Source organism: Terrapene carolina, unplaced genomic scaffold (assembly GCF_002925995.2).
Source record: "Terrapene carolina triunguis isolate 2854851 unplaced genomic scaffold, T_m_triunguis-2.0 Scaffold96, whole genome shotgun sequence".
In the NCBI taxonomy this organism is placed as follows: domain Eukaryota; kingdom Metazoa; phylum Chordata; order Testudines; family Emydidae; genus Terrapene; species Terrapene triunguis.
Genome location: NW_020664447.1, coordinates 1 through 21,651, shown reverse-complemented (window position 1 = coordinate 21,651; position 21,651 = coordinate 1). Strand labels below are relative to the sequence as shown.

At 39.4% G+C, this 21,651-nt stretch overlaps 1 protein-coding gene across 2 annotated transcripts; it reads right to left on the bottom strand.

Annotated features, from left to right (window-relative positions):
- Positions 1-6,668: 6,668 nt before the first annotated feature.
- Positions 6,669-16,598, bottom strand: GAL (galanin and GMAP prepropeptide). Of its 2 annotated transcripts, XM_026651490.1 has the most exons (6): positions 16,518-16,598; positions 15,743-15,797; positions 14,270-14,341; positions 13,708-13,794; positions 10,504-10,581; positions 6,669-6,797 (listed from the first exon to the last, which is right to left on the bottom strand). In XM_026651490.1, exons 1-6 carry the CDS (start codon positions 16,596-16,598, stop codon positions 6,745-6,747), a joined length of 426 nt encoding a protein of 141 aa, XP_026507275.1. In that variant the 3' UTR covers positions 6,669-6,744. The 2 variants fall into 2 exon arrangements, with proteins under 2 accessions (XP_026507275.1, XP_026507276.1); XM_026651491.1 differs by lacking the exon at positions 14,270-14,341.
- Positions 16,599-21,651: the final 5,053 nt, after the last annotated feature.

Sequence of the window (21,651 nt, the reverse complement as noted above, 5' to 3'; positions counted from 1 at the left end):
AAAAAAAAAAAAAAAAGGCTGGCTGGAATGCCGCCCCTGAAAATGTGCTGCCCCAGGCACCTGCTTGGTTTGCTGGTGCCTGGAGCCGGCCCTGATTCAGGGGACACCATCATAGGACCTAACCACATCAGCCACACTATCAGAGGCTCGTTCACCTGCACATCTACCAATGTGATATATGCCATCATGTGCCAGCAATGCCCCTCTGCCATGTACATTGGCCAAACCGGACAGTCCCTCCGCAAAAGAATAAATGGACACAAATCGGACATCAGGAATGGTAACATACATAAGCCAGTAAGTGAACACTTCAATCTCCCTGGTCATTCTATTACAGATTTAAAAGTCACTATCATTGAACAAAAAAACTATACAATATACAATACCCACCTGGGGAAGTGAGGAAATAGATTGACAGAGCAAGACGGGTACCCAGAAATCACCTACTACAGGACAGGCCCAACAAGGACAATAACAGAACACCACTGGCCATCACATACAGCCCCCAGCTAAAACCTCTCCAGCACATTATCCACGATCTACAACCTATCCTGGAAAATGATCCCTCACTCTCACAGACCTTGGGAGGCAGGCCAGTCTTCGCTTACAGACAACCCTCCAACCTGAAGCAAATACTCACCAGCAACTACACACCACACCACAGAAACACCAACCCAGGAACCAATCCCTGTAGCAAATCTCGTTGCCTACTCTGTCCCCATATCTACTCTGGCGACACCATCAGAGGACCCAACCACATCAGCCACACCATCAAGGGCTCATTCACCTGCACATCCACTAATGTTATATATGCCATCATGTGCCAGCAATGCCCCTCTGCCATGTACATTGGCCAAACCGGACAGTCCTTCTGCAAAAGAATAAATGGATACAAATCGGACATCAGGAATGGTAACATACATAAGCCAGTAAGTGAACACTTCAATCTCCCTGGTCATTCTATTACAGATTTAAAAGTCACTATCATTGAACAAAAAAACTTTAGAAACAGACTTCAAAGAGAAACAGCAGAACTAAAATTCATTTGCAAATTTAACACCATTAATCTGGGCTTGAATAGGGACTGGAAGTGGCTGGATCATTACAGAAGCAGCTTTTCCTCTCCTGGAATTGACACCTCTTCATCTATTATTGGGAGTGGACTACATTCACCCTGATTGAATTGGCCCTGTCAACACTGGTTCTCCACTTGCGAAGTAACTCCCTGCTCTCCATGTGTCAGTATATAATGCCTGCATCTGTAACTTTCACTCTATGCATCTGAAGAAGTGAGGCTTTTACCCACGAAAGCTTATGCCCAAATAAATCTGTTAGTCTTTAAGGTGCTACCAGACTCCTTGTTGTTTTTGTAGATACAGACTAACACGGCTACCCCCTGATACTTGGGGTAGAAGGAAATTCTCTAGTTCTCTGCAGAAGCACATAGGATGTGTGTCTGTCTGTTCTCTCTGTGTGTTCCATCAATAGGATTAGTCCTCAGAGCATGGTATAAGGACTATCTTGTTTATCTGATTTTTGCCTGTGGGGTTGAGTATGGTATTGGTATAGTTTTAAAACTGGATTAAATCTCCAATATTGACATTGTTCAACAAGCTAGATGGATGAGTCCTTCCCTAAATTAAAACATAAATAATATTTTGCTAAATTTTATTTCTAAGATGTAGAGATGGAAGAATTTTTGAATAATATAAAAACTAGGGCTGTTGATTAATCGCAGTTAACTCATGCGATTAACTCAAAAAATTAATCGTGATTTAAAAAATTAATCGCGATTAATCGCAGTTTTAATTGCATTGTTAAACAATAGAATACCAATTGAAATTTATTAAATATTTTGAACGTTTTTCCTACATTTTCAAATATATTGATTTCAACTAAAACACAGAATACAAAGTGTACAGTACTCACTTTATATTATTTTTATTACAAATATTTGCACTGTAAAAACGATAAACAAAAGAAATAGTATTTTTCAGTTCACCTCATAGAAGTACCATAGTGCAATCTCTTTATCTTGAAAGTGCAACTTTCAAATGTAGATTTTTTTTATTACGTAGCTGCACTCAAAAACAAAACAATGTAAAACTTTAGAGCCTTCAAGTCTACTCAGTCTTACTTCTTGTTCTGCCAATCGCTCAGACAAACAAGTTTGTTTACATTTGCAGGAGATACTGCTGCCTGCTTCTTATTTACAATGTCACCTGAAAATGAGAACAGACATTCGCATGGCACTTTTGTAGCCGGCATTGCAAGGTATTTACATGCCAGATCTGCTGAACATTCGTATGCACCTTCATGCTTTGGCCACCATTCCAGAGGACATGCTTCCATGCTGATGATGCTCATTTAAAAAATAATGCATTAATTAAATTTGTGACTGAACTCCTTGGGGGACAATTGTATGTCTCCTGCTCTGTGTTTTACCTGCATTCTGCCATATATTTCATATTATAGCTGTCTCGGATGATGACCCAGCATGTTGTTCATTTTAAGAACACTTTCACTGCAGATTTGACAAAACGCAAAGAAGGTACCAATGTGCGATTTCTAAAGATAGCTACAGCACTCGACCCAAGGTTTAAGAATCTGAAGTGCCTTCCAAAATCTGAGAGGGACGAGGTGTGGAGCATGCTTTCAGAAATCTTAAAAGAACAACACTCCGATGTGGAAACTACAGAACCCGAACCACCAAAAAAGAAAATCAATCTTCTGCTGGTGGCATCTGACTCAGATAATGAAAATGAACATGTGTCGGTCCGCACTGCTTTGGATTGTTATCGAGCAGAACCCATCATCAGCATGGATGCATATCCCCTGGAATGGTGGTTGAAGCATGAAGGGACATATGAATCTTTGGTGCATCTGGCACATAAATATCTTGTGACGCCGGCTACAACAAGCAGTGCCATGCAAACGCCTGTTCTCACTTTCAGGTGACATTGTAAACAAGAAGTGGGCAACATTATCTCCCCAATGTAAACAAACTTGTTTGTCTGAGTGTTTGGCTGAACAAGAAGTAGGACTGGGTGAACTTGTAGGCTCTAAAGTTTTACATTGTTTTATTTTTGAATGCAGTTATTTTTTGTATATAATTCTACATTTGTAAGTTCAACTTTCATGATAAAGAGATTGCACTACAGTACTTGTTTTAATGAATTGAAAAATACTATTTCTTTTATTTTTACAGTGCAAATATTTATAATAAATAAATATAAAGTGAGCACTGTACATTTTGTATTCTGTGTTGTAATTGAAATCAATATATTTGAAAATGTGGAAAACATCCAAAATATTTATATAAATAGTATTCTATTATTGTTTAATCACAATTAATTTTTTGAATCGCTTGACAGCCCTAATAAAAACCTACACAAATTTTGGTCAAGATTTTTTTTTTTTTATGGTTTGCAAAGATTAAGGTTGGGGAGGCACTTAGTGGGGAGGGAGGGATACCTTGAAAATGTGCCTTTCTGTATCTTTATTTTGGAATTGTAAATCCTGAAATATTTACTGATAGGAATTCTTATGGTACTCATTACTGAGTGAGATTATATGGCCTGTGTTATGCAGGAGATCAGACTAGATGATCATACTGATCCCTTCTGGTCTTAGAATCTGTGAATCAATGTAGTATCTGAGGAATAATATCATAATCAGAGCTGGTCTTGTAGGACTATCAGCTCAGACAAAGTCAGACAGCACTGGAAATCGTCCAAGAAAGCTTGATCTCATGAGACTTCCAGTGTAAAGAATTTCAAACAAACATCCCAACAAAACTTTATAAAACGTATCCATCACTACTTAGGAACATTTTAACTGGAATCAGTTTAGCAGCAGTACTAATTTGATTACAGTAATTTAACTCAGTTTATTTTAAACTGAATTTCTCATTCTATTTGAACAGAAATCAAAATCATACTGAGTTAAAGTTCTTTGAAATTGGTATTGGAATCAACTATTTTTCCATCGAAAGAGTAGAATCCTTGTGGTTGAGTACCGCAGAGAGGTCCATTAATCCTAAACATTCATAATGCACCAGATCCAAAACCCATGGAAATAGGTGGAAAGACTTCTGTTGACTTCAATGGGTTCTGGATAAGGTCATTAGGTGGCAGTGTGGAAAATATTAGTTGAATAAGGGTTAAAATTTGTTATTTCTTCTTTTTACTAGTCTTGGAATCTCATTCTCAAATATTGAAGCTATAGCAGCTCAGATGGTGAAAACTTTTTGCACTACTTCCCAAAACATCCCAGTGACACCTGCTCTTTATGGACCTGATCAAAAACCCATTGAAGTTGAGGGAAGGCTTCCATTATTGATTTTGGTGGTCAGTAGATCAGACCATGAGCAACCATCGAAGAAACAGCATATGTTGATTAACTTTAAAGTGTCCACAATGACGGGGGTTTGGCTACTGGAGGTAGCTACTAGAATAGATTTAACTATAATAAAAGTGAATATCAGATTATGTAGTAATTCCTCTGGAATTTCTGACAGTCTGCTTGCTCTGATCAGCAGCATTTTAAAGTGCCAATGCTTCATAGCACTGTAAGCACATAGCATAAAATTCACCTAAGTGGAGGGCCCATCCAAAGCCCTCCCAAATAGAACCTTACAAGGAATTATTTTTTAAATTCTACTCCCAACCTGCAATTCTCACTCCCACCTGCTCCCACATTGTTTCTTGAATTTTTTATCTCATTCCTGCTGTTATGGCAGTTGGTCCCGTGGGACCACTGCAGGGCTCTAAAATTGTCCCAGTAATGGCTGGATGAGCTGCTCTCAGCAGCTGTCTCCCCACCAGCACCCACCCACTTCCCTGCACCCATTTGCAATAGGATGAGAACTCACTGACCCTCCCAACTCATCCATGCAGAGGGATCCGAGTCCTCACGCACCCCTATAAGGGGATGAGCAACCCCAGCATCTCCCCTTCCCTATGCAAAGAGATTAGAAACTTCTAATTCTCCATGCAAATGGCTGGAGAGACCCTGCATCATCGTGCACAGGGAACGGGAAGCCCCCATGCCTTGCCATCCCCAGGCATGGGCAGGGAGACCCCCCATTCCCATCCTTACTTCTGCATTGTTGCTGATGGCGGTGCTGCCTTCAGAGTTGGGTGGCTGGAGAGTGGTGGCTGCTGAATGGGGCGTTCATGTTGTTTGCAGTACAGGAGGACTGTTTTTTAAATCCTGCTTCTGCCCCACAATACCCATTCCCACTACCACCCACTCCCGCATTGTTTCTGGAATTTTTATCCTGCTCCCGCTATTATGGCAGCAGGTCCTGTGGGACCCGCAGGCTCCCAATCCTACTGCAGGGCTCTACTCACAAGGCTCATGGTTAGGGTGACCAGATGTCCCATTTTTAAAGGGACAGTCCCTTTTTTGGGACTTTTTCTTATATAGGTGCCTATTACCCCTCCCCCCCACCCCCATTTTTTCACAGTTGCTAGCTGGTCACCCTATTCATGGTGAGTCTATGCAGCAGCATAGGTGCCGACTTCTGCTGGCACCGGTGGATGCTCGACCCCCCTCGACCCCCGGACCCGCCCCAACTCCACCCCTGCCCTGCCCCCATTCCAACCCCTTCCCCAAATGCCTGCCCTGGCCCTGCCTCCTCCCCTAAGTGCGCTGCGTTCCCGCTCCTCCCCCTCCCTCCCAGAGCTTGTTACATCGCGAAACAGCTGTTTTGAGGCAGCAAGCACTGGGAGATAGCACGCCGCTTCTCCGCCTCAGGGGTGGAGGTGAGGTGGGGCGGGGAGCTTGGCTGCCAGTGGGTGCAGAGCACCCACCAATTTTTCCCCGTGGGTGCTCCAGCCCCAGAGCACCCACGGAGTCAGTGCCTATGTGCAGCAGGTTGGTTGGTGTAGATGCAGTGGCCATGCAGAAGGAGATTCTACCCTGACCCTTATCAGTGCATGTGGAGAAGAGACCACAGGATCTAGGAAACCAAATCCACTCCAGAGGTACGTTAGTGATTGAGTTGCAGCCCTATAGCCTGCATCCATCTTGGGGAGGATTACATCTTCTCTATCTTAGTTCCATAGTTCCTTCCGCAGGGCTTGATTCTGTAAGTGCTGGGCACTCTGACCTTGATCCAAAAAAGCTCTTTAAGCATGTGTTTAGCTTTAAGCATATGAGTAAACTTACTGACAACACTGGGGCCATGTCTACCATATGGGCGCCACAGCGGCACGGTTACAGCACCATCGTTATGCACCTGTAGCGCTGTACTGGAGAAGATTCCTTCAGCAACAGAAGGGGTTTTTCCATCGCTCCACCTCATCGAGCGATGGTAGCTAGACTGACGGAACATTCTTCCATTGATCTAGCTGCATCTACACAGGGGGTTGAGTTGACACAGGTACAGTGCTCAGGCTTAGGAGGATTTGTATACTTAAAATTAAACGTATTTAATATACTACATATTGTGCATTATATGTAATTTGAAAACACGCTATTGTAAGGAAAATGAAACAAAATGCAGCTGTTCTTTTTTTATTTTACCACTTACCTAAAGAATTTTTTTTTTATCAAGGCAAAAATCTTACATTGTAACATCACAGAAAAAAACAAAACAAAAAGGGCAGAAAGTAGTTTACTATGTGTAACTCTGTATAAGAGTAATGTAAACAATAATCACCATCTTCTGTTCATTTAAAGCTCTGTTTAGAGTTTAGTCTTCATTTACAATACAACAAAGTATAAATACATTATTTTTCAGGACTGATTTGTTTCTTCTGACGAAAGTAGATTATCTAGTGCCCCAGCCTCTGCAAAAGGGAAAAAGAAAAACACAGTCATGATTTTTAGCAACAAATAGTTAAGTGCAAAGTTTAGTATTAACAATTAATTCCTAAAAATCAGCCTTATGATCGCTAAACTTTCTTACTTTGCTTCCCTTTGACCACAGATGAGGCAATAGGCTCATATTTTTCATGGCTCATTTCTAGGCTATTTAATGTTTCTTTTGAATATTAATAAGTCATAACTTCCAGTTATAATTTACAGTATTTTAAAAAACCTTCTACATCAACCTTGATGTTTTGATTCATATCACTGAATATCAGTATCATAAGATTTAATATTGTTTGATTAAGTTTGATCCTGCAACTGGCTCAGGCTGGGCAGACCCCTGCGCCGAGCCAGTTTCAGCATTGGGGCCTAAAAGGCCAACTGTGATAGTGACCTCCAAGAAATCACTTGTGAGGGTGTTATTATAAATATGCCCCTTCTCTTTAAGATGGAAGTATATGAATTATCTGAATAATCATTACTGTTAAAAACATTTCTCTATAAAATGGATTATTTTGAGAAAGAAAATGCATAAATCAATATATTTAGTGTAATAAACTGACATTTGAGTAGATGTGTAAAAAGCATTTATATTACATTATTGTTGGACTGAATTTTTTTTTTAAATCAGATATTGATTTGGAGTACATATTCATGTCAAGATCTCGCTGTAGCCATTGTTAGCTAAAAATGTAGCATCACTTGCTAACATTCTTTGTTTTGTAGCTTTGGAGTACCAGTTCTGCATCACTGAAAAGCCATTGTGCACAATCCAGTGGATTTGGTTTCTGTGTAGTCTCAAGGTTGATGGTAACAGTAAGGAGGAGCATGTAACTGTGTGGTCCAAAGAGCAGATCAGGTAATTGTTACTCAAAAAGTCACAGTTCAGCCCCTGGTTGACACTTGCTCCATTAGGAAAGTAATTGGTATCAGCTCTTTACTAGGTGCATATTACTTATCCCTCCATGCTGGCTCAGTTTGCGGAGGTCAGCGCTCAGCCTATTCCCCAGCCCTGCCGAGTCATTCCGGCTCAGGAGGCTGCTCTGACCCCCACACTGGGACATAGCTTACACAGGGGAGTACAGAAATGTCTATACTGCACTGGTATATAAACACCAGCTGACCAATATTAAATCAGGATCTCCTTGGGCTTTCATTTAGCACTTAGAGACTGAGGCCCAAATAATCCTTCTCTGAATGGGAACTCTAACTCATCTGCAGTAAGCATATGAGTAGTCTTATTGACAACACTGGGGCCATGTCTACCCTATGTAGGGTGACCAGATCAGGATCAATACCCCTGATCATGGATGTCCCAAGATCCTCCCTGAGCCATTTATGCTTTCAAGCTGTTCATGCTGTAACTGCTGTTCCCAACTTGTGGGTGGATTCACCAATACTGACTTTCCACTCCCTCACTTGGGAATAGCCCATGTATGGGTAAGTAGGGTCCTCAAACAATAGTTATTTCAAGTGACTACCCTGTAAATATGGATTTGGACAGATGCTCATTGTTCAGTTAACAGGGAGAAACAGCACTGAAAGATTGGGAGAATAAAGATTTTTAGAGCATTGTATGAATGTTTGAAAATGTTATTTTAGATCCATGTAATCTATCAGATAAGTAAAAATGTTGAATGGAAAAATACTCAGTCTCTGTGGGGAGTACAAGTAAACATGCTCTGCAGGAATTGGGAAGAGAAATGGAACCACCCTCTCCCAGCCCAGAGCACGGAACAGCTGCATAATTACTACTAAGCCTCCAGAGACCAGAGACTCACCTTCCAAACAGATCCATTGATTTTAATGGGCTACCCTCTGAAAGCTACTTCTCAAAATGAGGATAGCAGATTTGGGCCCCAGTTTTGCATATTAGACATTTCTGTAAAAATGTCAATTGTTTTTCAAAAAGGAGGTTTTTTGTGCAGTTAATCCACATTAATGTTTTTATTATACAGCAAAACCAGGGTTATCGGGAAAACTCTGTTATCCCAAACATGGTCATGTCCTACCGCGACGTCTTAGAGATTTTGGGGAAACTGAAGGTATTTTCAAGCTTTGATTATATTAACTTATTCAACATGTTCCATGAGATTCAGGTAAGCCAGGATGTGCTGTGTTTGAAAAATGCTTGAGAATGGCACAAAATCTTAGGTTTGCTTTTGGACTGAGGCTGGACAGTTGAAGTATTCTCAATCCCTGGAAATGACAGTATTGCTCAAAGATCCTTAACTATATCATTCAAACACATACAGTCTCTATAGACTATGCAATGTAGTTTAGTTAACACTGGTTGTATTTTAGTATTTACAGTAGTCTTAGCAGAGGATTTTTCTGAACCAAGACAGATCATTTTAGAAAATGATGCCAAAACTGTAGAGTTTAATTTATAAAATTCATATAATCTTGAAGTTAACAAACTTAAAAAGATATTCACAGTAAAGTGAAATTAATAAAACACAAATGTCTCATTCCAGTGCATTAATTAAAATAAAAACACAGCACCTGTAATTTTATCTAACAATAAATTCATTGCTATGAAAGCATCTATAATTCATTATATTCAAAGATAGGGATTTATAGAGAAGGCATGTGACAGAATTGGTGACTTTTGAATGAAAGATTCAGAATGCTTGCAATTAGGAAGATTAAAGGCATGTATTGTGTTATTTTTTTCCCTCCTAATGCAAATCACTTTCTAAATATTTTGAATGTAGCAGAGTTGAAAGGAGCAATTCTATATTGGCTGAAAATTTGAAAAAGGTATATTTAAATAAATTAATTTACTTTGCCTGAAATTTTCTGAAAAACACATGAAGACCTTCAAAATTATAATAGAGGTCTAGTAACCACTCAGGTTTTCTGTTTGCTTGATGCTATAATAAAGTCAGAATCCTTAATTAGGCATCCTTAGAGATCTTAGTCCTACAGGTCCTATATAGACAGTTCTCCAGTATTTCACAGGGAGTTTTGCCTCTGTTTAAACTCTGTTGCCACACAGGTGAGTGATGTCACAATTTCAGGGATATGGAGGGAAAATTTATTTCCTTTGTCACTGTCTTACACAAATGTAAAACTTGATCATGATAAACTTTGAAACATCTCCTTTTATTCAGTCTTTTAAGTAAGAGTACAAATATTGGACCTTATTAAAGATAGTTCAAACAGTTTTGGCAGTTGTCATTTTGGTAGTACCTACAGGCTCCAAGCAGGATCGGGACCCCTCTGTGCTAGGCACTGTACACATGTATAATGAAAAGATGGTTCCTGCACCAAGGAGCTTACAGTCAACATCTCAATCCTGCAACCACTTAGTCATATACTTAACGTCATGCACTTCTGTGACACTACTTGTATGTTGAACTTTAAGCATCTCCATAAGTGTTTTGTGGGAGCAGGCTCTTAGTAGTTTCTTCCAGATTTCAATCCATTATTTGTTAATATGGATATTCAGCGATATCGTTTCAGCACATTTTGTTCTAGGAGTTATGTCAAACATAATCAAGCCCATTCTCCAGTGATGCTCAACAAAGTCGCACAATTTAAATATGAATCTACAATTATATATTCAATCCCAGTTCTGCAGCTCTTATTCAAGAGTTTTGTCCAAGTAAGGATTACAGAATCAGATCCTCAGTGACTGAAATAAAACTGTACTTTTAAATGATTGAGAGCTTTACTAACCTTTAAGATGCAAGTAAGTCAAAAATTCAATTACTGTGCGTACAACGTTGTCGTCAACCACTGGTCTCCCAAGATTACCTAGAAAACATGTATTAGATATTTAATGTATAGATAGTATGACTATTTGCTGATACATTCACTATTGTGACTAAAGTTGTAAGAGTTCAGAAAAATCCATGAAACTACATTTCATTTTAAAAGTTCAGTGGAAAAACTGAGAGCCAGATTCTCTCCTGCATTGAAATACATTTGGTGCAAGAATGGGGTGACATCAGGGAGCTTGTTACACTCCCTGATTCTGGAGCTTCTGTACTAATGTAAGTTAAAGCAGCCTTCAGGTTATTTGATTTACAGTGCTTGTAAGGTCCTCCAAGGCTGTCTGTGGAGCTTGTAAATTCTGCAACACCAGTCAATGAGTTTGTATCTGAAGAGATCTCAGAGACTCAGATTTCTGGAGAAAATAGGTCCAAATTTATTCACCCAATTTTATTGAAAATAGTCCACTGCATTAGTTCCCCTTGAACATGTAAACAATTACCATTTTAAGACAACTTTATAAGAAGCCACTACATTCCGCAAGTGAAAAATATGTTTTTCAAAATACCTAATTCAATTCCAGTAAAACTTAAAAAAAATGTCTCCATTGAATAGGGTCTGCATGCAAATTTCAGGTGCAAAGGAGATTTTCAGAGTTGATGGAAGGAGTGTGCTTAAATGAAGTTTATAAGAAACTAGGTTACAATCTTTAGGTCCCATCCTGAAAAGTGCTGAGCACTATCAACTTGGGGTGACTTCACTGGGAAGCCATATCTGCAGTTCCACAATGTATAGTTTCCAGATCACATATTTTACAAAGGAACTGTCTACACGTCCACAGCTGGAAAATACAGTGAGTCAGTGAGAAGTATTACTAGATCAGAGTGCACTAACTGTCCCTTTCATCAATATTTCAGAGTAGCAAAATATATTATATCCGCTTTGCTAGGCGCCAACATTTCTAATTCCCCCCCACCCCGTACAACCATAACCAGAAACGAACTAATTGTCTTCAACAGAATTGTACAACTTATGGGAGATGATTCAATGATCTCCTACTAATAAGTAATAAGCAAAGAACCTTACCTGAATTTTGGACCTTTGTTGACTATCAGATGTGTCTCTATTGTACTGTCAGGGTTTGAGTTAGATTGTAAGTTCCTTGGAGCAGGACTCTATCTTCCCCTGTTAGTACAATGCTGAGCACAGGAACAACTATCAGCTTTCTCGGGATTGGAGTGAGAAATGGATCTCATTTTGAGATTCCCTAACAGAGGACTAGCTCATGTCTTTTGATCCATACATAGGGCTCTTGCCATGTGTGGATCACTCCCTCACAATACAGAAAAGAGTCACAACAGCTCCCAAGGCGTCTTCTGGACCCCATAAAGAGCTATCTGTGTGTCTGGAGATCTGTGCAGATTAGAAGGAATCAAGCACTGGGTTGAACAGGCAAAGGATGGGTAGGTCAAGAGACAATCCTGAGGAGGGGACCTATAGGTTATACTTAAAAATTCACTCATGCACCTGGCTCTGTCATGGGGAATCCCCTCCTTTAAGGCAGGCCTCAGCTGTGCTACCAAGTAGCAGGGCTAGAGATTCTGTAGCAGCACAGAGCCTCCATATGTATGGCCAGAAAGGAGAGGGTGGTGTATCCTGCTCTCCCAATGGAAGACGTCAGAGGAAATGCTGATGGGAATTTCACAGCATTTGCTGCCTTAACATGGTGTTGCCATGGAGGTGTGATCTAGATATGAAACTGCAATTCTATAAAGCAAAAGCTTCCTGCTGCTAAGCTGTATTCTGTTTAATTATGAACGATCAAGCGAGAGTTGGTTGTTGTATCAATGTTTAGAAATGGTGTGTTCCTGTTAATAGCCTCCAGTTGAGTACCTGCTTTAACTCATTGACTCGATCACATCACTTTTTATATATATTTTTTTACTATTACAAATTGATATTGGAAACTCTATACAAAGTGTTTCATTTTAAACACCCCAATAAATGGCAACTAAAAAACAAAAGAAGTTTGCCTCTGTAGATGCTCCCCAGCTGCCTCTAGCATCATTCACCCTTTGTCTAGGAATGCAATAGGAGTATTTTTTTAGTTCAACAAATAAGTTGCAGATATACCAAGAAAAGGAAATGGCTTTTGTATTAGTCTAAATATTTGCTTAGAGAAAATAAGGTATTTTGAACAAAGTAACATTTTTGCATACCAATACGTAGGAATTAGATTAACCATAAAATTAAATGCTTTAGGGTGTACATTTAGGCAAGAATATACACAGCAACCCTTTTTGAATTTTGAACCATTACCATCAGCATAGAGTAGAAATTTTACAATACAAACAAGGGTTATAAAAACAGGGACGATATACTGTAAGGATCTGATCCTGAGAAGTACAGAGCACTCACAACTCCCATTGAGCTCAGAGTTGTGAATGCTCAGCACCTCTCAGGATTAAGGGACTGTTCCAAAACCCATTGCATTACATGGAAAGACTCCTACTGACTTCATTAAGCTTTGGATCAGGCCCTAAGTCTTCTAATTGAAACAATTTATCTTGTTTAATTATGGAAAAATTATACAATTATACTTGAGATGGGGTTATTATGAGAAATCCATTTATCAAAAAACAGCTCCATACAGCATTAACAACAGCTTTCAGTTCTGTGTTGGTATGATAAAAGATGTCTCTTGTTTCTATAACTTTCCCTAATGTATGATCTCCCTAATATCGTCCCTTACTGATCACACTCCTGGGCTAATCAGTTAGGACTCCTAAGTGTCTGATAGAACTTGAAAGCTTTGTTTTGAACAGGTAGATTTTGTAGTCAAATATGTTAATTTGGATAAAATAAAGGAAACTCAAAAGCTTTTGTCCTGCCAGTGAATGTATGACTCTGCATTTTAAACTATTACAAGGCAGAATACACATAATTCAGGTCATGATCTCCAAACTCTGGTGTCTGTGAGCCAAATTTTGCTTTCCTTTCTCATATGAATACTCTCATTGACTTCAATCGGACTACTCATGTATGTTAAGTACATTGTCCTGCCTACAAGCAAGCTTAAGCTTCCATTTAGGGGGACAATAACTCAAACATAGTAAATAAAATGCTATATACAGAAGCTTAAACTCTTGGCTTTCATAATTTCATTACCTATTTTTATATCCTCTTCAGGCTGTATCTCACGTTTACCAGCTAGGCCATGTTTGTCAATAAAAGATCTGTGATTATCTACTGCATCTGTTAAATAAATTAGAGATGAAGAGTTAATTTCATTTACAGTCTCCAGGTTGATTTTGATGGATTTTATTGAGCTAGCTCCAAAAGATTTATAAGTGACTCTCTTTATAGCCTTCTTTTCATTTGTGCACGAGAACATGATGGGATTGTTGATAGAATGATGTATAATTAGTGAATCAAAGGAATCATTCTTTAATAAGCTTATTAAAGAATTAAAGAAGGCATTTTTTAATTTTGTGTATTTAGTTTATATCCATTAAGGGCCCATTCCTATATTGCTTGCACTCCCAAACTCTTCCTGAATTCAGTGGGAGTTTTGGTTGTACAGGGAATGCAGAGTTGGACCATTCATGTGTAATTTAGGAATGTGGTTTTGCTACTCTTTCCTCTTAAAAAAAAAAAAAAGTTGCCAAGTAATTTGTTTTAAAGTAAATTGCAATTAGTTTACATGAATAACCTCCAAAAACTATCTTACATTCCCCAGGTGCCTCTTCTCTCCCCCTTGCAATGGGCATTTCCTTTATCAGTAAAAGCTGATCAATACGACCTGCAACAGAGGATGATGCCTATTATCCAGTCTTAGAGAAATGGCACTCAGCAAATATATGCCCCCATTACAGAATGGCATGTATGTCTGTCTTTCAACACAGTCTATTCTGGCATTGCTGCTTTAAGGCAAATATATTTACAAACATTTACAGAATCAATAAATACACCTCTACCCCAATATAATGCGACCCGATATAACACAAATTTGGATATAATGCGGTAAAGCAGCGCTCCAAGGGGTCGGGGCTGCGCACTCCGGCGGATCAAAGCAAGTTCGATATAACGCCGTTTCACCTATAACTTGGTAAGACTTTTTGGCTCCCGAGGATAGCGTTATATCGGGGTAGAGGTGTACATCAAAGGTGCATACATTTGTATCCCAAGGTCAGTTACAAAAAGTGAATAATAAAGGAAAAAAAGACAGTTATGATCCTTATCTGGACAACGGTATTAATTATCTGTAATGTTTATCATATACTATAGAGGGTGAAATTAGGCAACCCCCAGTAATATTTAACATAAAAAGTAGTAAAGGGTAGGTATAGATGTCTGTATGTTTTATGCCTCTCAGCATCTTGAAAACCTTGGGTAAAAATAAATGACAATTATTAAATCAGCTACAAATAGTTTTAAAGGAAGGCTTTTTAGCCAATCGGGACACCTTCACTTTTCATCTCCATACTTTTTTGGAAACCTGAACTTTACATTTTCAGCCTCTCAGACACTGGTGTTTGTTTTTAATTACAAAATGGAATTAAGTATTTTCCTCTTGTAAATTACTGATATTTATTTACAATCTCAGAGAGTTTGTTTTGTCCAAGAATAGTATCAGAAGACTATGCATCTGGGCATTTTTATGTAGATTTAGGGTGAAATCTCGGCTCCACTGAGTTCAGCGGCAAAACTGCCACTCATTTCAATGGGGCCCAATTTCACCCATAGTATTTCCCCCTTGATTGACCTCCAAAATTCCATAAAATGTTATAACTACTTTGCAAGGCAAATGCCCTTAGATTCTATACAATTAATCATCATTATTATTGTATAATTGGAGGTAAAGCTACTATTTTAGAGTAATAAAATGTTTGCCACCTAAGAATTACAACTCATTAGCACTCTAAGAATACCCAAATGTGTAATTCCATATAATTTAGTGCCTTTACATGGCATTGCTTTTGAAGAGGAAGTTTAAATTCTATTTGTTTCTATCCCAGGCTTCAGATGTGTAACTAACTGAAGGTTCTCTGAAATAACACTCTTTAGTTTTACATAAGAAGGTTTAAACAAAAATTACTTTAATAGCCAGATTAGTGGGTAGCACACTCATGGCAGACAATAGGCATCAAGTGACCATTTTTAATAGAATTTTAAAATATAGAAAATTAAATATTTGACTTACGTGGCCCAAGTAGGTAACCAGCACTATTCAAAGTCCAGCCCCTTTTTTCTTTTGCCTTACAGAGGGAAAAGTGCAGGTAGCTTATTTATTGCATGATTTACATAATACTTTTTCAAAAAAAGAGAAATGAATCTGGGAGGTTGGTTTGTGCAAACAGATTCATTAGGGTTTCTAATGAGCTGATATTTTTTATTCATCAAAAAAATATTATTTCAGTCTGGGTGAAACCCTGGCCTCACTGAAATCAATGGGAGTTTTGCCATTGACTTCAGCATGACCAGGATTTTGACCCTATATAGACGAAAGTGCAAATCACACAATGCATTATAAATTTTAAACCTTACAAGTTATAATAAATGTGATCTGCTCCCAATCTGCTTTACTGAAAAGTATATATATTTCCCTCTAGATACTGGTTTAGATTTACACAATTTGTCATGTCTCAGCTGTTTATATTTTGTAAGCTTCATGTAAAACAAAAGAATTCCTTGTTTTTTTTCCTAAATAAGATGGCCATTCATTGAACTTTACTATATAAAACTAATAACCCTTGTTTTGTTTAACTACTTTGTAGCACATTTGTCATAAGTAGATGAGTATTAAAATGTCCAATATTCCCAATTGTTCATCCACCATCCAAAATATTCTCGGGCACTTGCTTTGTTTTGCTCAGCCCTATATCTAACCAGGTGCCTGTCAGTTTACTGGTACTTGTTAGCTGAGACACTGAGCATGTCTAATGGATAGAGCCCCTGTAAATGAAATTTATACTTACTGATAAAACGAGTCCAAAGGTCTCTGAGAGGGTGGCGCAAAAGATCAAAGATAGAAACAGGAGACTAGTCCACCTCTGCATCTGAAAGGAGACCACAAACGCTCGGGGTTAGTTGCTTTGCCTTCCAGTTTGGGATCCCAGGTATGGGGGTTTAAATCGACTTAAATCTTAAATCCCGCAGGAACCTGATGCCTTAAGAAACATCGAGACAGGAGGAACTTATGAGAAGGAAGGGTGTGTATCCGGGGGTGAGTCCTGTGCATCTGAAAGTTCAGGAAGGAACGGCAGAGAATGTCAAATCCTAAGAAAGCAGGAACACCCCCAAAGTCGGAGACGGGGGTGGAACCTGACCGCAGTGGGGCACGGAGACAGGAGATCAGTCTTTACAATACCTGCCCCCTTTGCCACTTCTACACACAAGTCATTGCAGTCACTAATATGGGGTGTCAGAAGGGAAGGCATCCAGGGTTTAAGATTTCATGTACCTGAAAGTTAAATACCTCCCAGAAGGCAAAGAGGCTAAAAATAAGGGGAAAGTACCTTGAGTTGAGGTGCGCTACTCTGTTCTTCACTGTGTGGGTTCAGTCCTGGCTGGCAGTGGGACAGGGAGCTGTCCGCAGGCTGCTCTGGAGAATAGATGGCCACAGCTGGGACTCCTCACTGCATGGCCCTGGTGCGCTCACTGAGTAGGGGATGCAATGGAGTGGGGGGGGGGGGAGCTGCAGTGCCTGTAAGCCCAAGACCGCTCCCCCTCCGCTATTTATGGGTTGCAGCACAACTTTGCACGCACGGCTCTCTCCCAGGGGAGAATCGAGAGCCGCCCACATCCCCGGGTCATTTCCCCTCGCCAAGTCACTGCATTAGGAAGGGCAAAAATTACAGCAATTCAATTAGAGGCATTTGGAAGCAAGATGTGGGCTGCAGATAGATAACAGCCTGGCCAATTACCTTTCATTACGTCTGGGTTGGACACTGACTAGCAGTGAAAAGAGCTCTGTTCTACTAGACAGCCTGGCCTGCCTTCTATCTTTCTCCTGAAACTTCAGAAGTTCTTTGTTGTTGTTTGAGAATAAGGAAGGGTAAATTGAACACAGCTCCCTCTTTGGAGAATCAGGTACAGAAGCAGAGCTAAATGGAAAAGGCTCTGTATTATGCTGGCTAATAAGACTCGTATCCTTGTTAATTACAGTATTTGTTATTACATTCAAGAACACAGAGTCTGTCCGTCCCCCCCTTTCTCTGCAAGCCCCATGAATCTCTCTTCAGTCCAGACAGACACTGTCGGTTTCCTTCAAAATTCCTTTGAATCAGTCTGTTTACTCTAGCATCAGAGCAAAAGGAACTGGAGGAAAACAGAGTTATTTTACTTACTTAAAACTTCAAAGTGTTAAAGGGGGAGTCCTTTAGAAATATATTCTGTTTATTTCTTGTCTGGACTACAGCTTGGTGACATTTTGCATCTAAAATGTAAGCATTCTTTTTCTCAAGTTTTTGTGAAAAAGTAACACAAACTCACTCCACTACCTTTATATCCCACATGTTCGCTTTTGGACATTTTGGTTCTACTGGTTTTTCTTATCTTAAATATAGTTATAGTCAGTAAAGTGATGATAAAAATAACACAATGGGGATTCCAAATTTTGTTTCCCTCAATGATTGCCAGATCAAATTTGCTCAGTTTAAAAAGCATAAACTGAGTTTTCTAACTAGTGGTCCTGCAAACTCCTTTTGAGAACTGAAAACTACATTGAGAGCTTTCTACCTTACCACAAATTTGCTGGTAATTTAATTTTATTGTACAAGATAGACTAGACACTACCTCACTCTTCTACAGCTCCTAGGGTATGCTGTGCCACAGGAATAAACATGTGGAAGGAAGGGGTTTTTGAACAGTGTGAGATACAGTATCCCTCATAGGTTTAAAGGCAGGTAGTGTTTTTACTAGAGTGTAGCAAAACCCAGGATAGAGGAAAAGGTCATATCCTGGTCTAGGTGTCCCCCCTACCTGCAATTATGTTCTCCCTGTGATAGGAAAAGCAGGCCTATATTAGTTTAAACATGTCACTAGAACCCTGATGTAAAAATGCAGCTCTACAGTCTTATATGGATAATTTGGGAATAGTTTATTTCTTGCAGTATTTAAATATGAATGCACATCAATGTGAAGAGTAAACTTTGCAAATCTTATTCAACACTTCATGTCATTTACTGGGGATATTCTGTCAGCCAGGACCTGCATGACCCTTAGAATTCAGACTAGATAGATGTGTAAAAGGATCTGGGAAATAGCAAAATAACTTTTGCAAAGTGCCTTTTATTTTAACTTCTCCAATGAAGCATTTTTTACTGAAATTGTCTAGCCTTCATCAGTTACTTTCATTTCTAACTTTGAGGCTGTTGTATGACACAAAATGTTTTCTTTGTGTATTAAAATAAAAGGACAAAGGTGTGAAAAACTAAATTCAAGCAGCATTATAATAAAAATGCATTAATTTTGCTATCTTTAGCTGCATTTGTTCTACATGTCCCTCTCAAATGTATTTGGAACAATGTATTTTTAGCTCTTTGCTGCTTTTACAGATCCAGACTAACACGGCTACCCCTCTGATATTTTTAACTTGTGACTCTTATTCTCTTTTATCAGCATAATTCTTGCATCAATTTGTCAAATTATGTCATAAAATAATCTCCTCATCTTTGTTGGAATCAGAAGTAGATGAAAGCCTCTTTATACTCTCAAAGGCTTAATCCGTCATTTCCCCATTATACATTTTGTCTAAACCTATATCTTCAGGTTAGTGTCAATTACATCATTTTACCAGTCATTCCTGCAACTGCTGTTCTTATTTTCTCAATTTTCCCTGTCAAGAATGTTATTAGTCTTTATTATTATTTATTATTATTCTGTAGGAATTATAAACCTTACTCCTCAGGCAGAAGAATTGGAAATTAGTCTTAAACCTGCTTTTCTATAAAAGCTTAAAAAACAGCCATTTGTCTGGGTAAATTATCACTGGGATGATCTTCTCACATCCATTTATTTATTTATTTATTGGGTGGAAAGGGCTTCATGTAGTTTGCAGTGACTGTTAAAATTATGTCTGGTACTGAGCAGAATTTTGCCATCAGACAACACTCTAATGAGCCTGATCCAAATCCCACTTAAGTCAATGGGAGTCTCTCCATTGAGTTCTGTGGGGTTTGGATTAGGTCCAGCAGCACAGGTTTGGAAATAAAACTGTATCTAAAAATCTGTCCCCTGTTCCTGGGGAGGGGCTTGAGAATAATATACCAACCAATAGGTTAACAAACTGAGCACAGACCAAATCCCTGGTTTTTAGGACACTGAAAATCAATCAGGTCCTTAAAAGAAGAATGTTATTAAAAAAATAAGGTAAAAGACTCACACCTGCAAAATTAGGATGGAAGATAACTTTACAGGGTAAATAAAAAGATTTAAAACCCAGAGGATTCCCCTATGATTCTGCTTCCTAGTTACAAAACAGGAATAAAATTCCCTCTTGGCATAGGGAAAATTCACAAGCTAAAACAAAAGATAATCTAACGCATTTCCTTGCTATTACAATTTTTGTAATCTTGGATGCTTATTTCAGGTAGGGTTTTAGGAGATGTTTTTTTCCTGCCCTGGTCCCTCTCTGTCCGAGAACAACAAAGAGAGCACAAACAAAAACCTCCCCCCACAGATTTGAAAGCATCTTCTTCCCTTATTGGTCCTTTTGGTCAGGTGCCAACCAGGTTATTTGAGCTTCTTAACCCCTTACAGGTAAAGGAGGGATTTTATGCTACCCTTAGCGGTATGTTTGACACCCCCCTTTCCTGTCCATCTTCAGGGACCCCTCTCATAAACATCTACTGTGAGAAGAGGTAACCCACCTCATATATCTTGGAGCAGTAGAACCTGTACCATCCGAGTATAGAGGGAACGGGTTCTATTCCCACTATTTTCTCACACAGAAAAAAACAGGAGGTTGGAGACCTATCCTCGACCTACGGTGACTCAACAAATATGTGAAAAAACAGTGATTCAAAATGGTCACACTAGGCACCATAAACCCAGCATTAGGAAGGGGGGACTGGTTCTCAGCCCTCAACCTCCTGGATGCATATTTTCATATATCCATCCATCCATCCCTCACATCGAAAATTTCTACGATTTGCAATAGGACAGGACCATTTCCAATACAAAATTCTACCCTTCGGCCTCTCCACTGCACCTTGGGAATTCTCAAAGGTATTAGCTGTAGTAGCTGCCTATCTATGGAGGGAGGGAATCATGATATTTCCTTATTTGGATGACTGTCTGCTGAAAGCACCAACACTACAGGCAGCCATAGAGTCCACCGAACACACAAGAACTCTGTTTACAAGGTTAGGCCTTCAGATAAACATACAAAATGTACTCTAACACCAGTTCAACACCTGGAATTTATTGGAGCAGACCTCAACTTCTTCGAGTTAACTGCCTCCCTACCAACAAAATGATTTCTGACTCTAACCAACTTGATCTCCACAGCGCGAAAAGCCTGCAAGTGTCTGCCAGAACTTGCCTACAAATTCTAGGCCACATGGCTGCAATGATGTTCGTTGTCCGACACGCAAGACCACTATGCGGTGTCTACAAGCTAGGCTCCAGACAAATTATGTCCCACACAGGCACAGTATAAACAAGCGCCTCACCATGCGGATACAATCAAAGACTCCTTTTTAGGGTGGACCAATCCAAACAATATCGGGGGTGGGAGGGGTGCCCTTCCTTCAGAATCCACCGTTGCTCACTATCTTCACAGATGCATAGCTTCTGGGGTGGGGAGCACATCTGCAACTACACTCTATAAAGGGCTGATGGTCCATAGTGGAGTCCCATTTTCATATAAACCTCCTAGAACTGTGAGCGGTTTGGAACACTTGCTCCCACTTCTTATCGTTAATCAGAGACAAGACGGTGCAGATTCTCACGGACAATGTAGCTTGTAGATTCTACATAAACAGACAAGAGGGAGCACGATCACACTCCTTCTGTGTGGAAGCTATGCGACTTTGGCAATGGTGCATCAAGCACAATGTCCATATTACGGCATCAGACCAACCGGGCTGTCAGAATACCCTGAGCAGG

Excerpts from the sequence above, each read along its gene's own strand:
- GAL (XM_026651490.1), bottom strand. The coding sequence starts at position 16,598 with ATGCAGAGGTGGACTAGTCTCCTGTTTCTATCTTTGATCTTTTGCGCC. Across the intron at positions 13,795-14,269 it reads AGAAGAGGCACCTGGGGAAT|ATGCAGTAGATAATCACAGA; the intron begins GTAAGATAGTTT and ends TTTATTTAACAG. Across the intron at positions 10,582-13,707 it reads TGAAGAGGATATAAAAATAG|GTAATCTTGGGAGACCAGTG; the intron begins GTAATGAAATTA and ends CATGTTTTCTAG.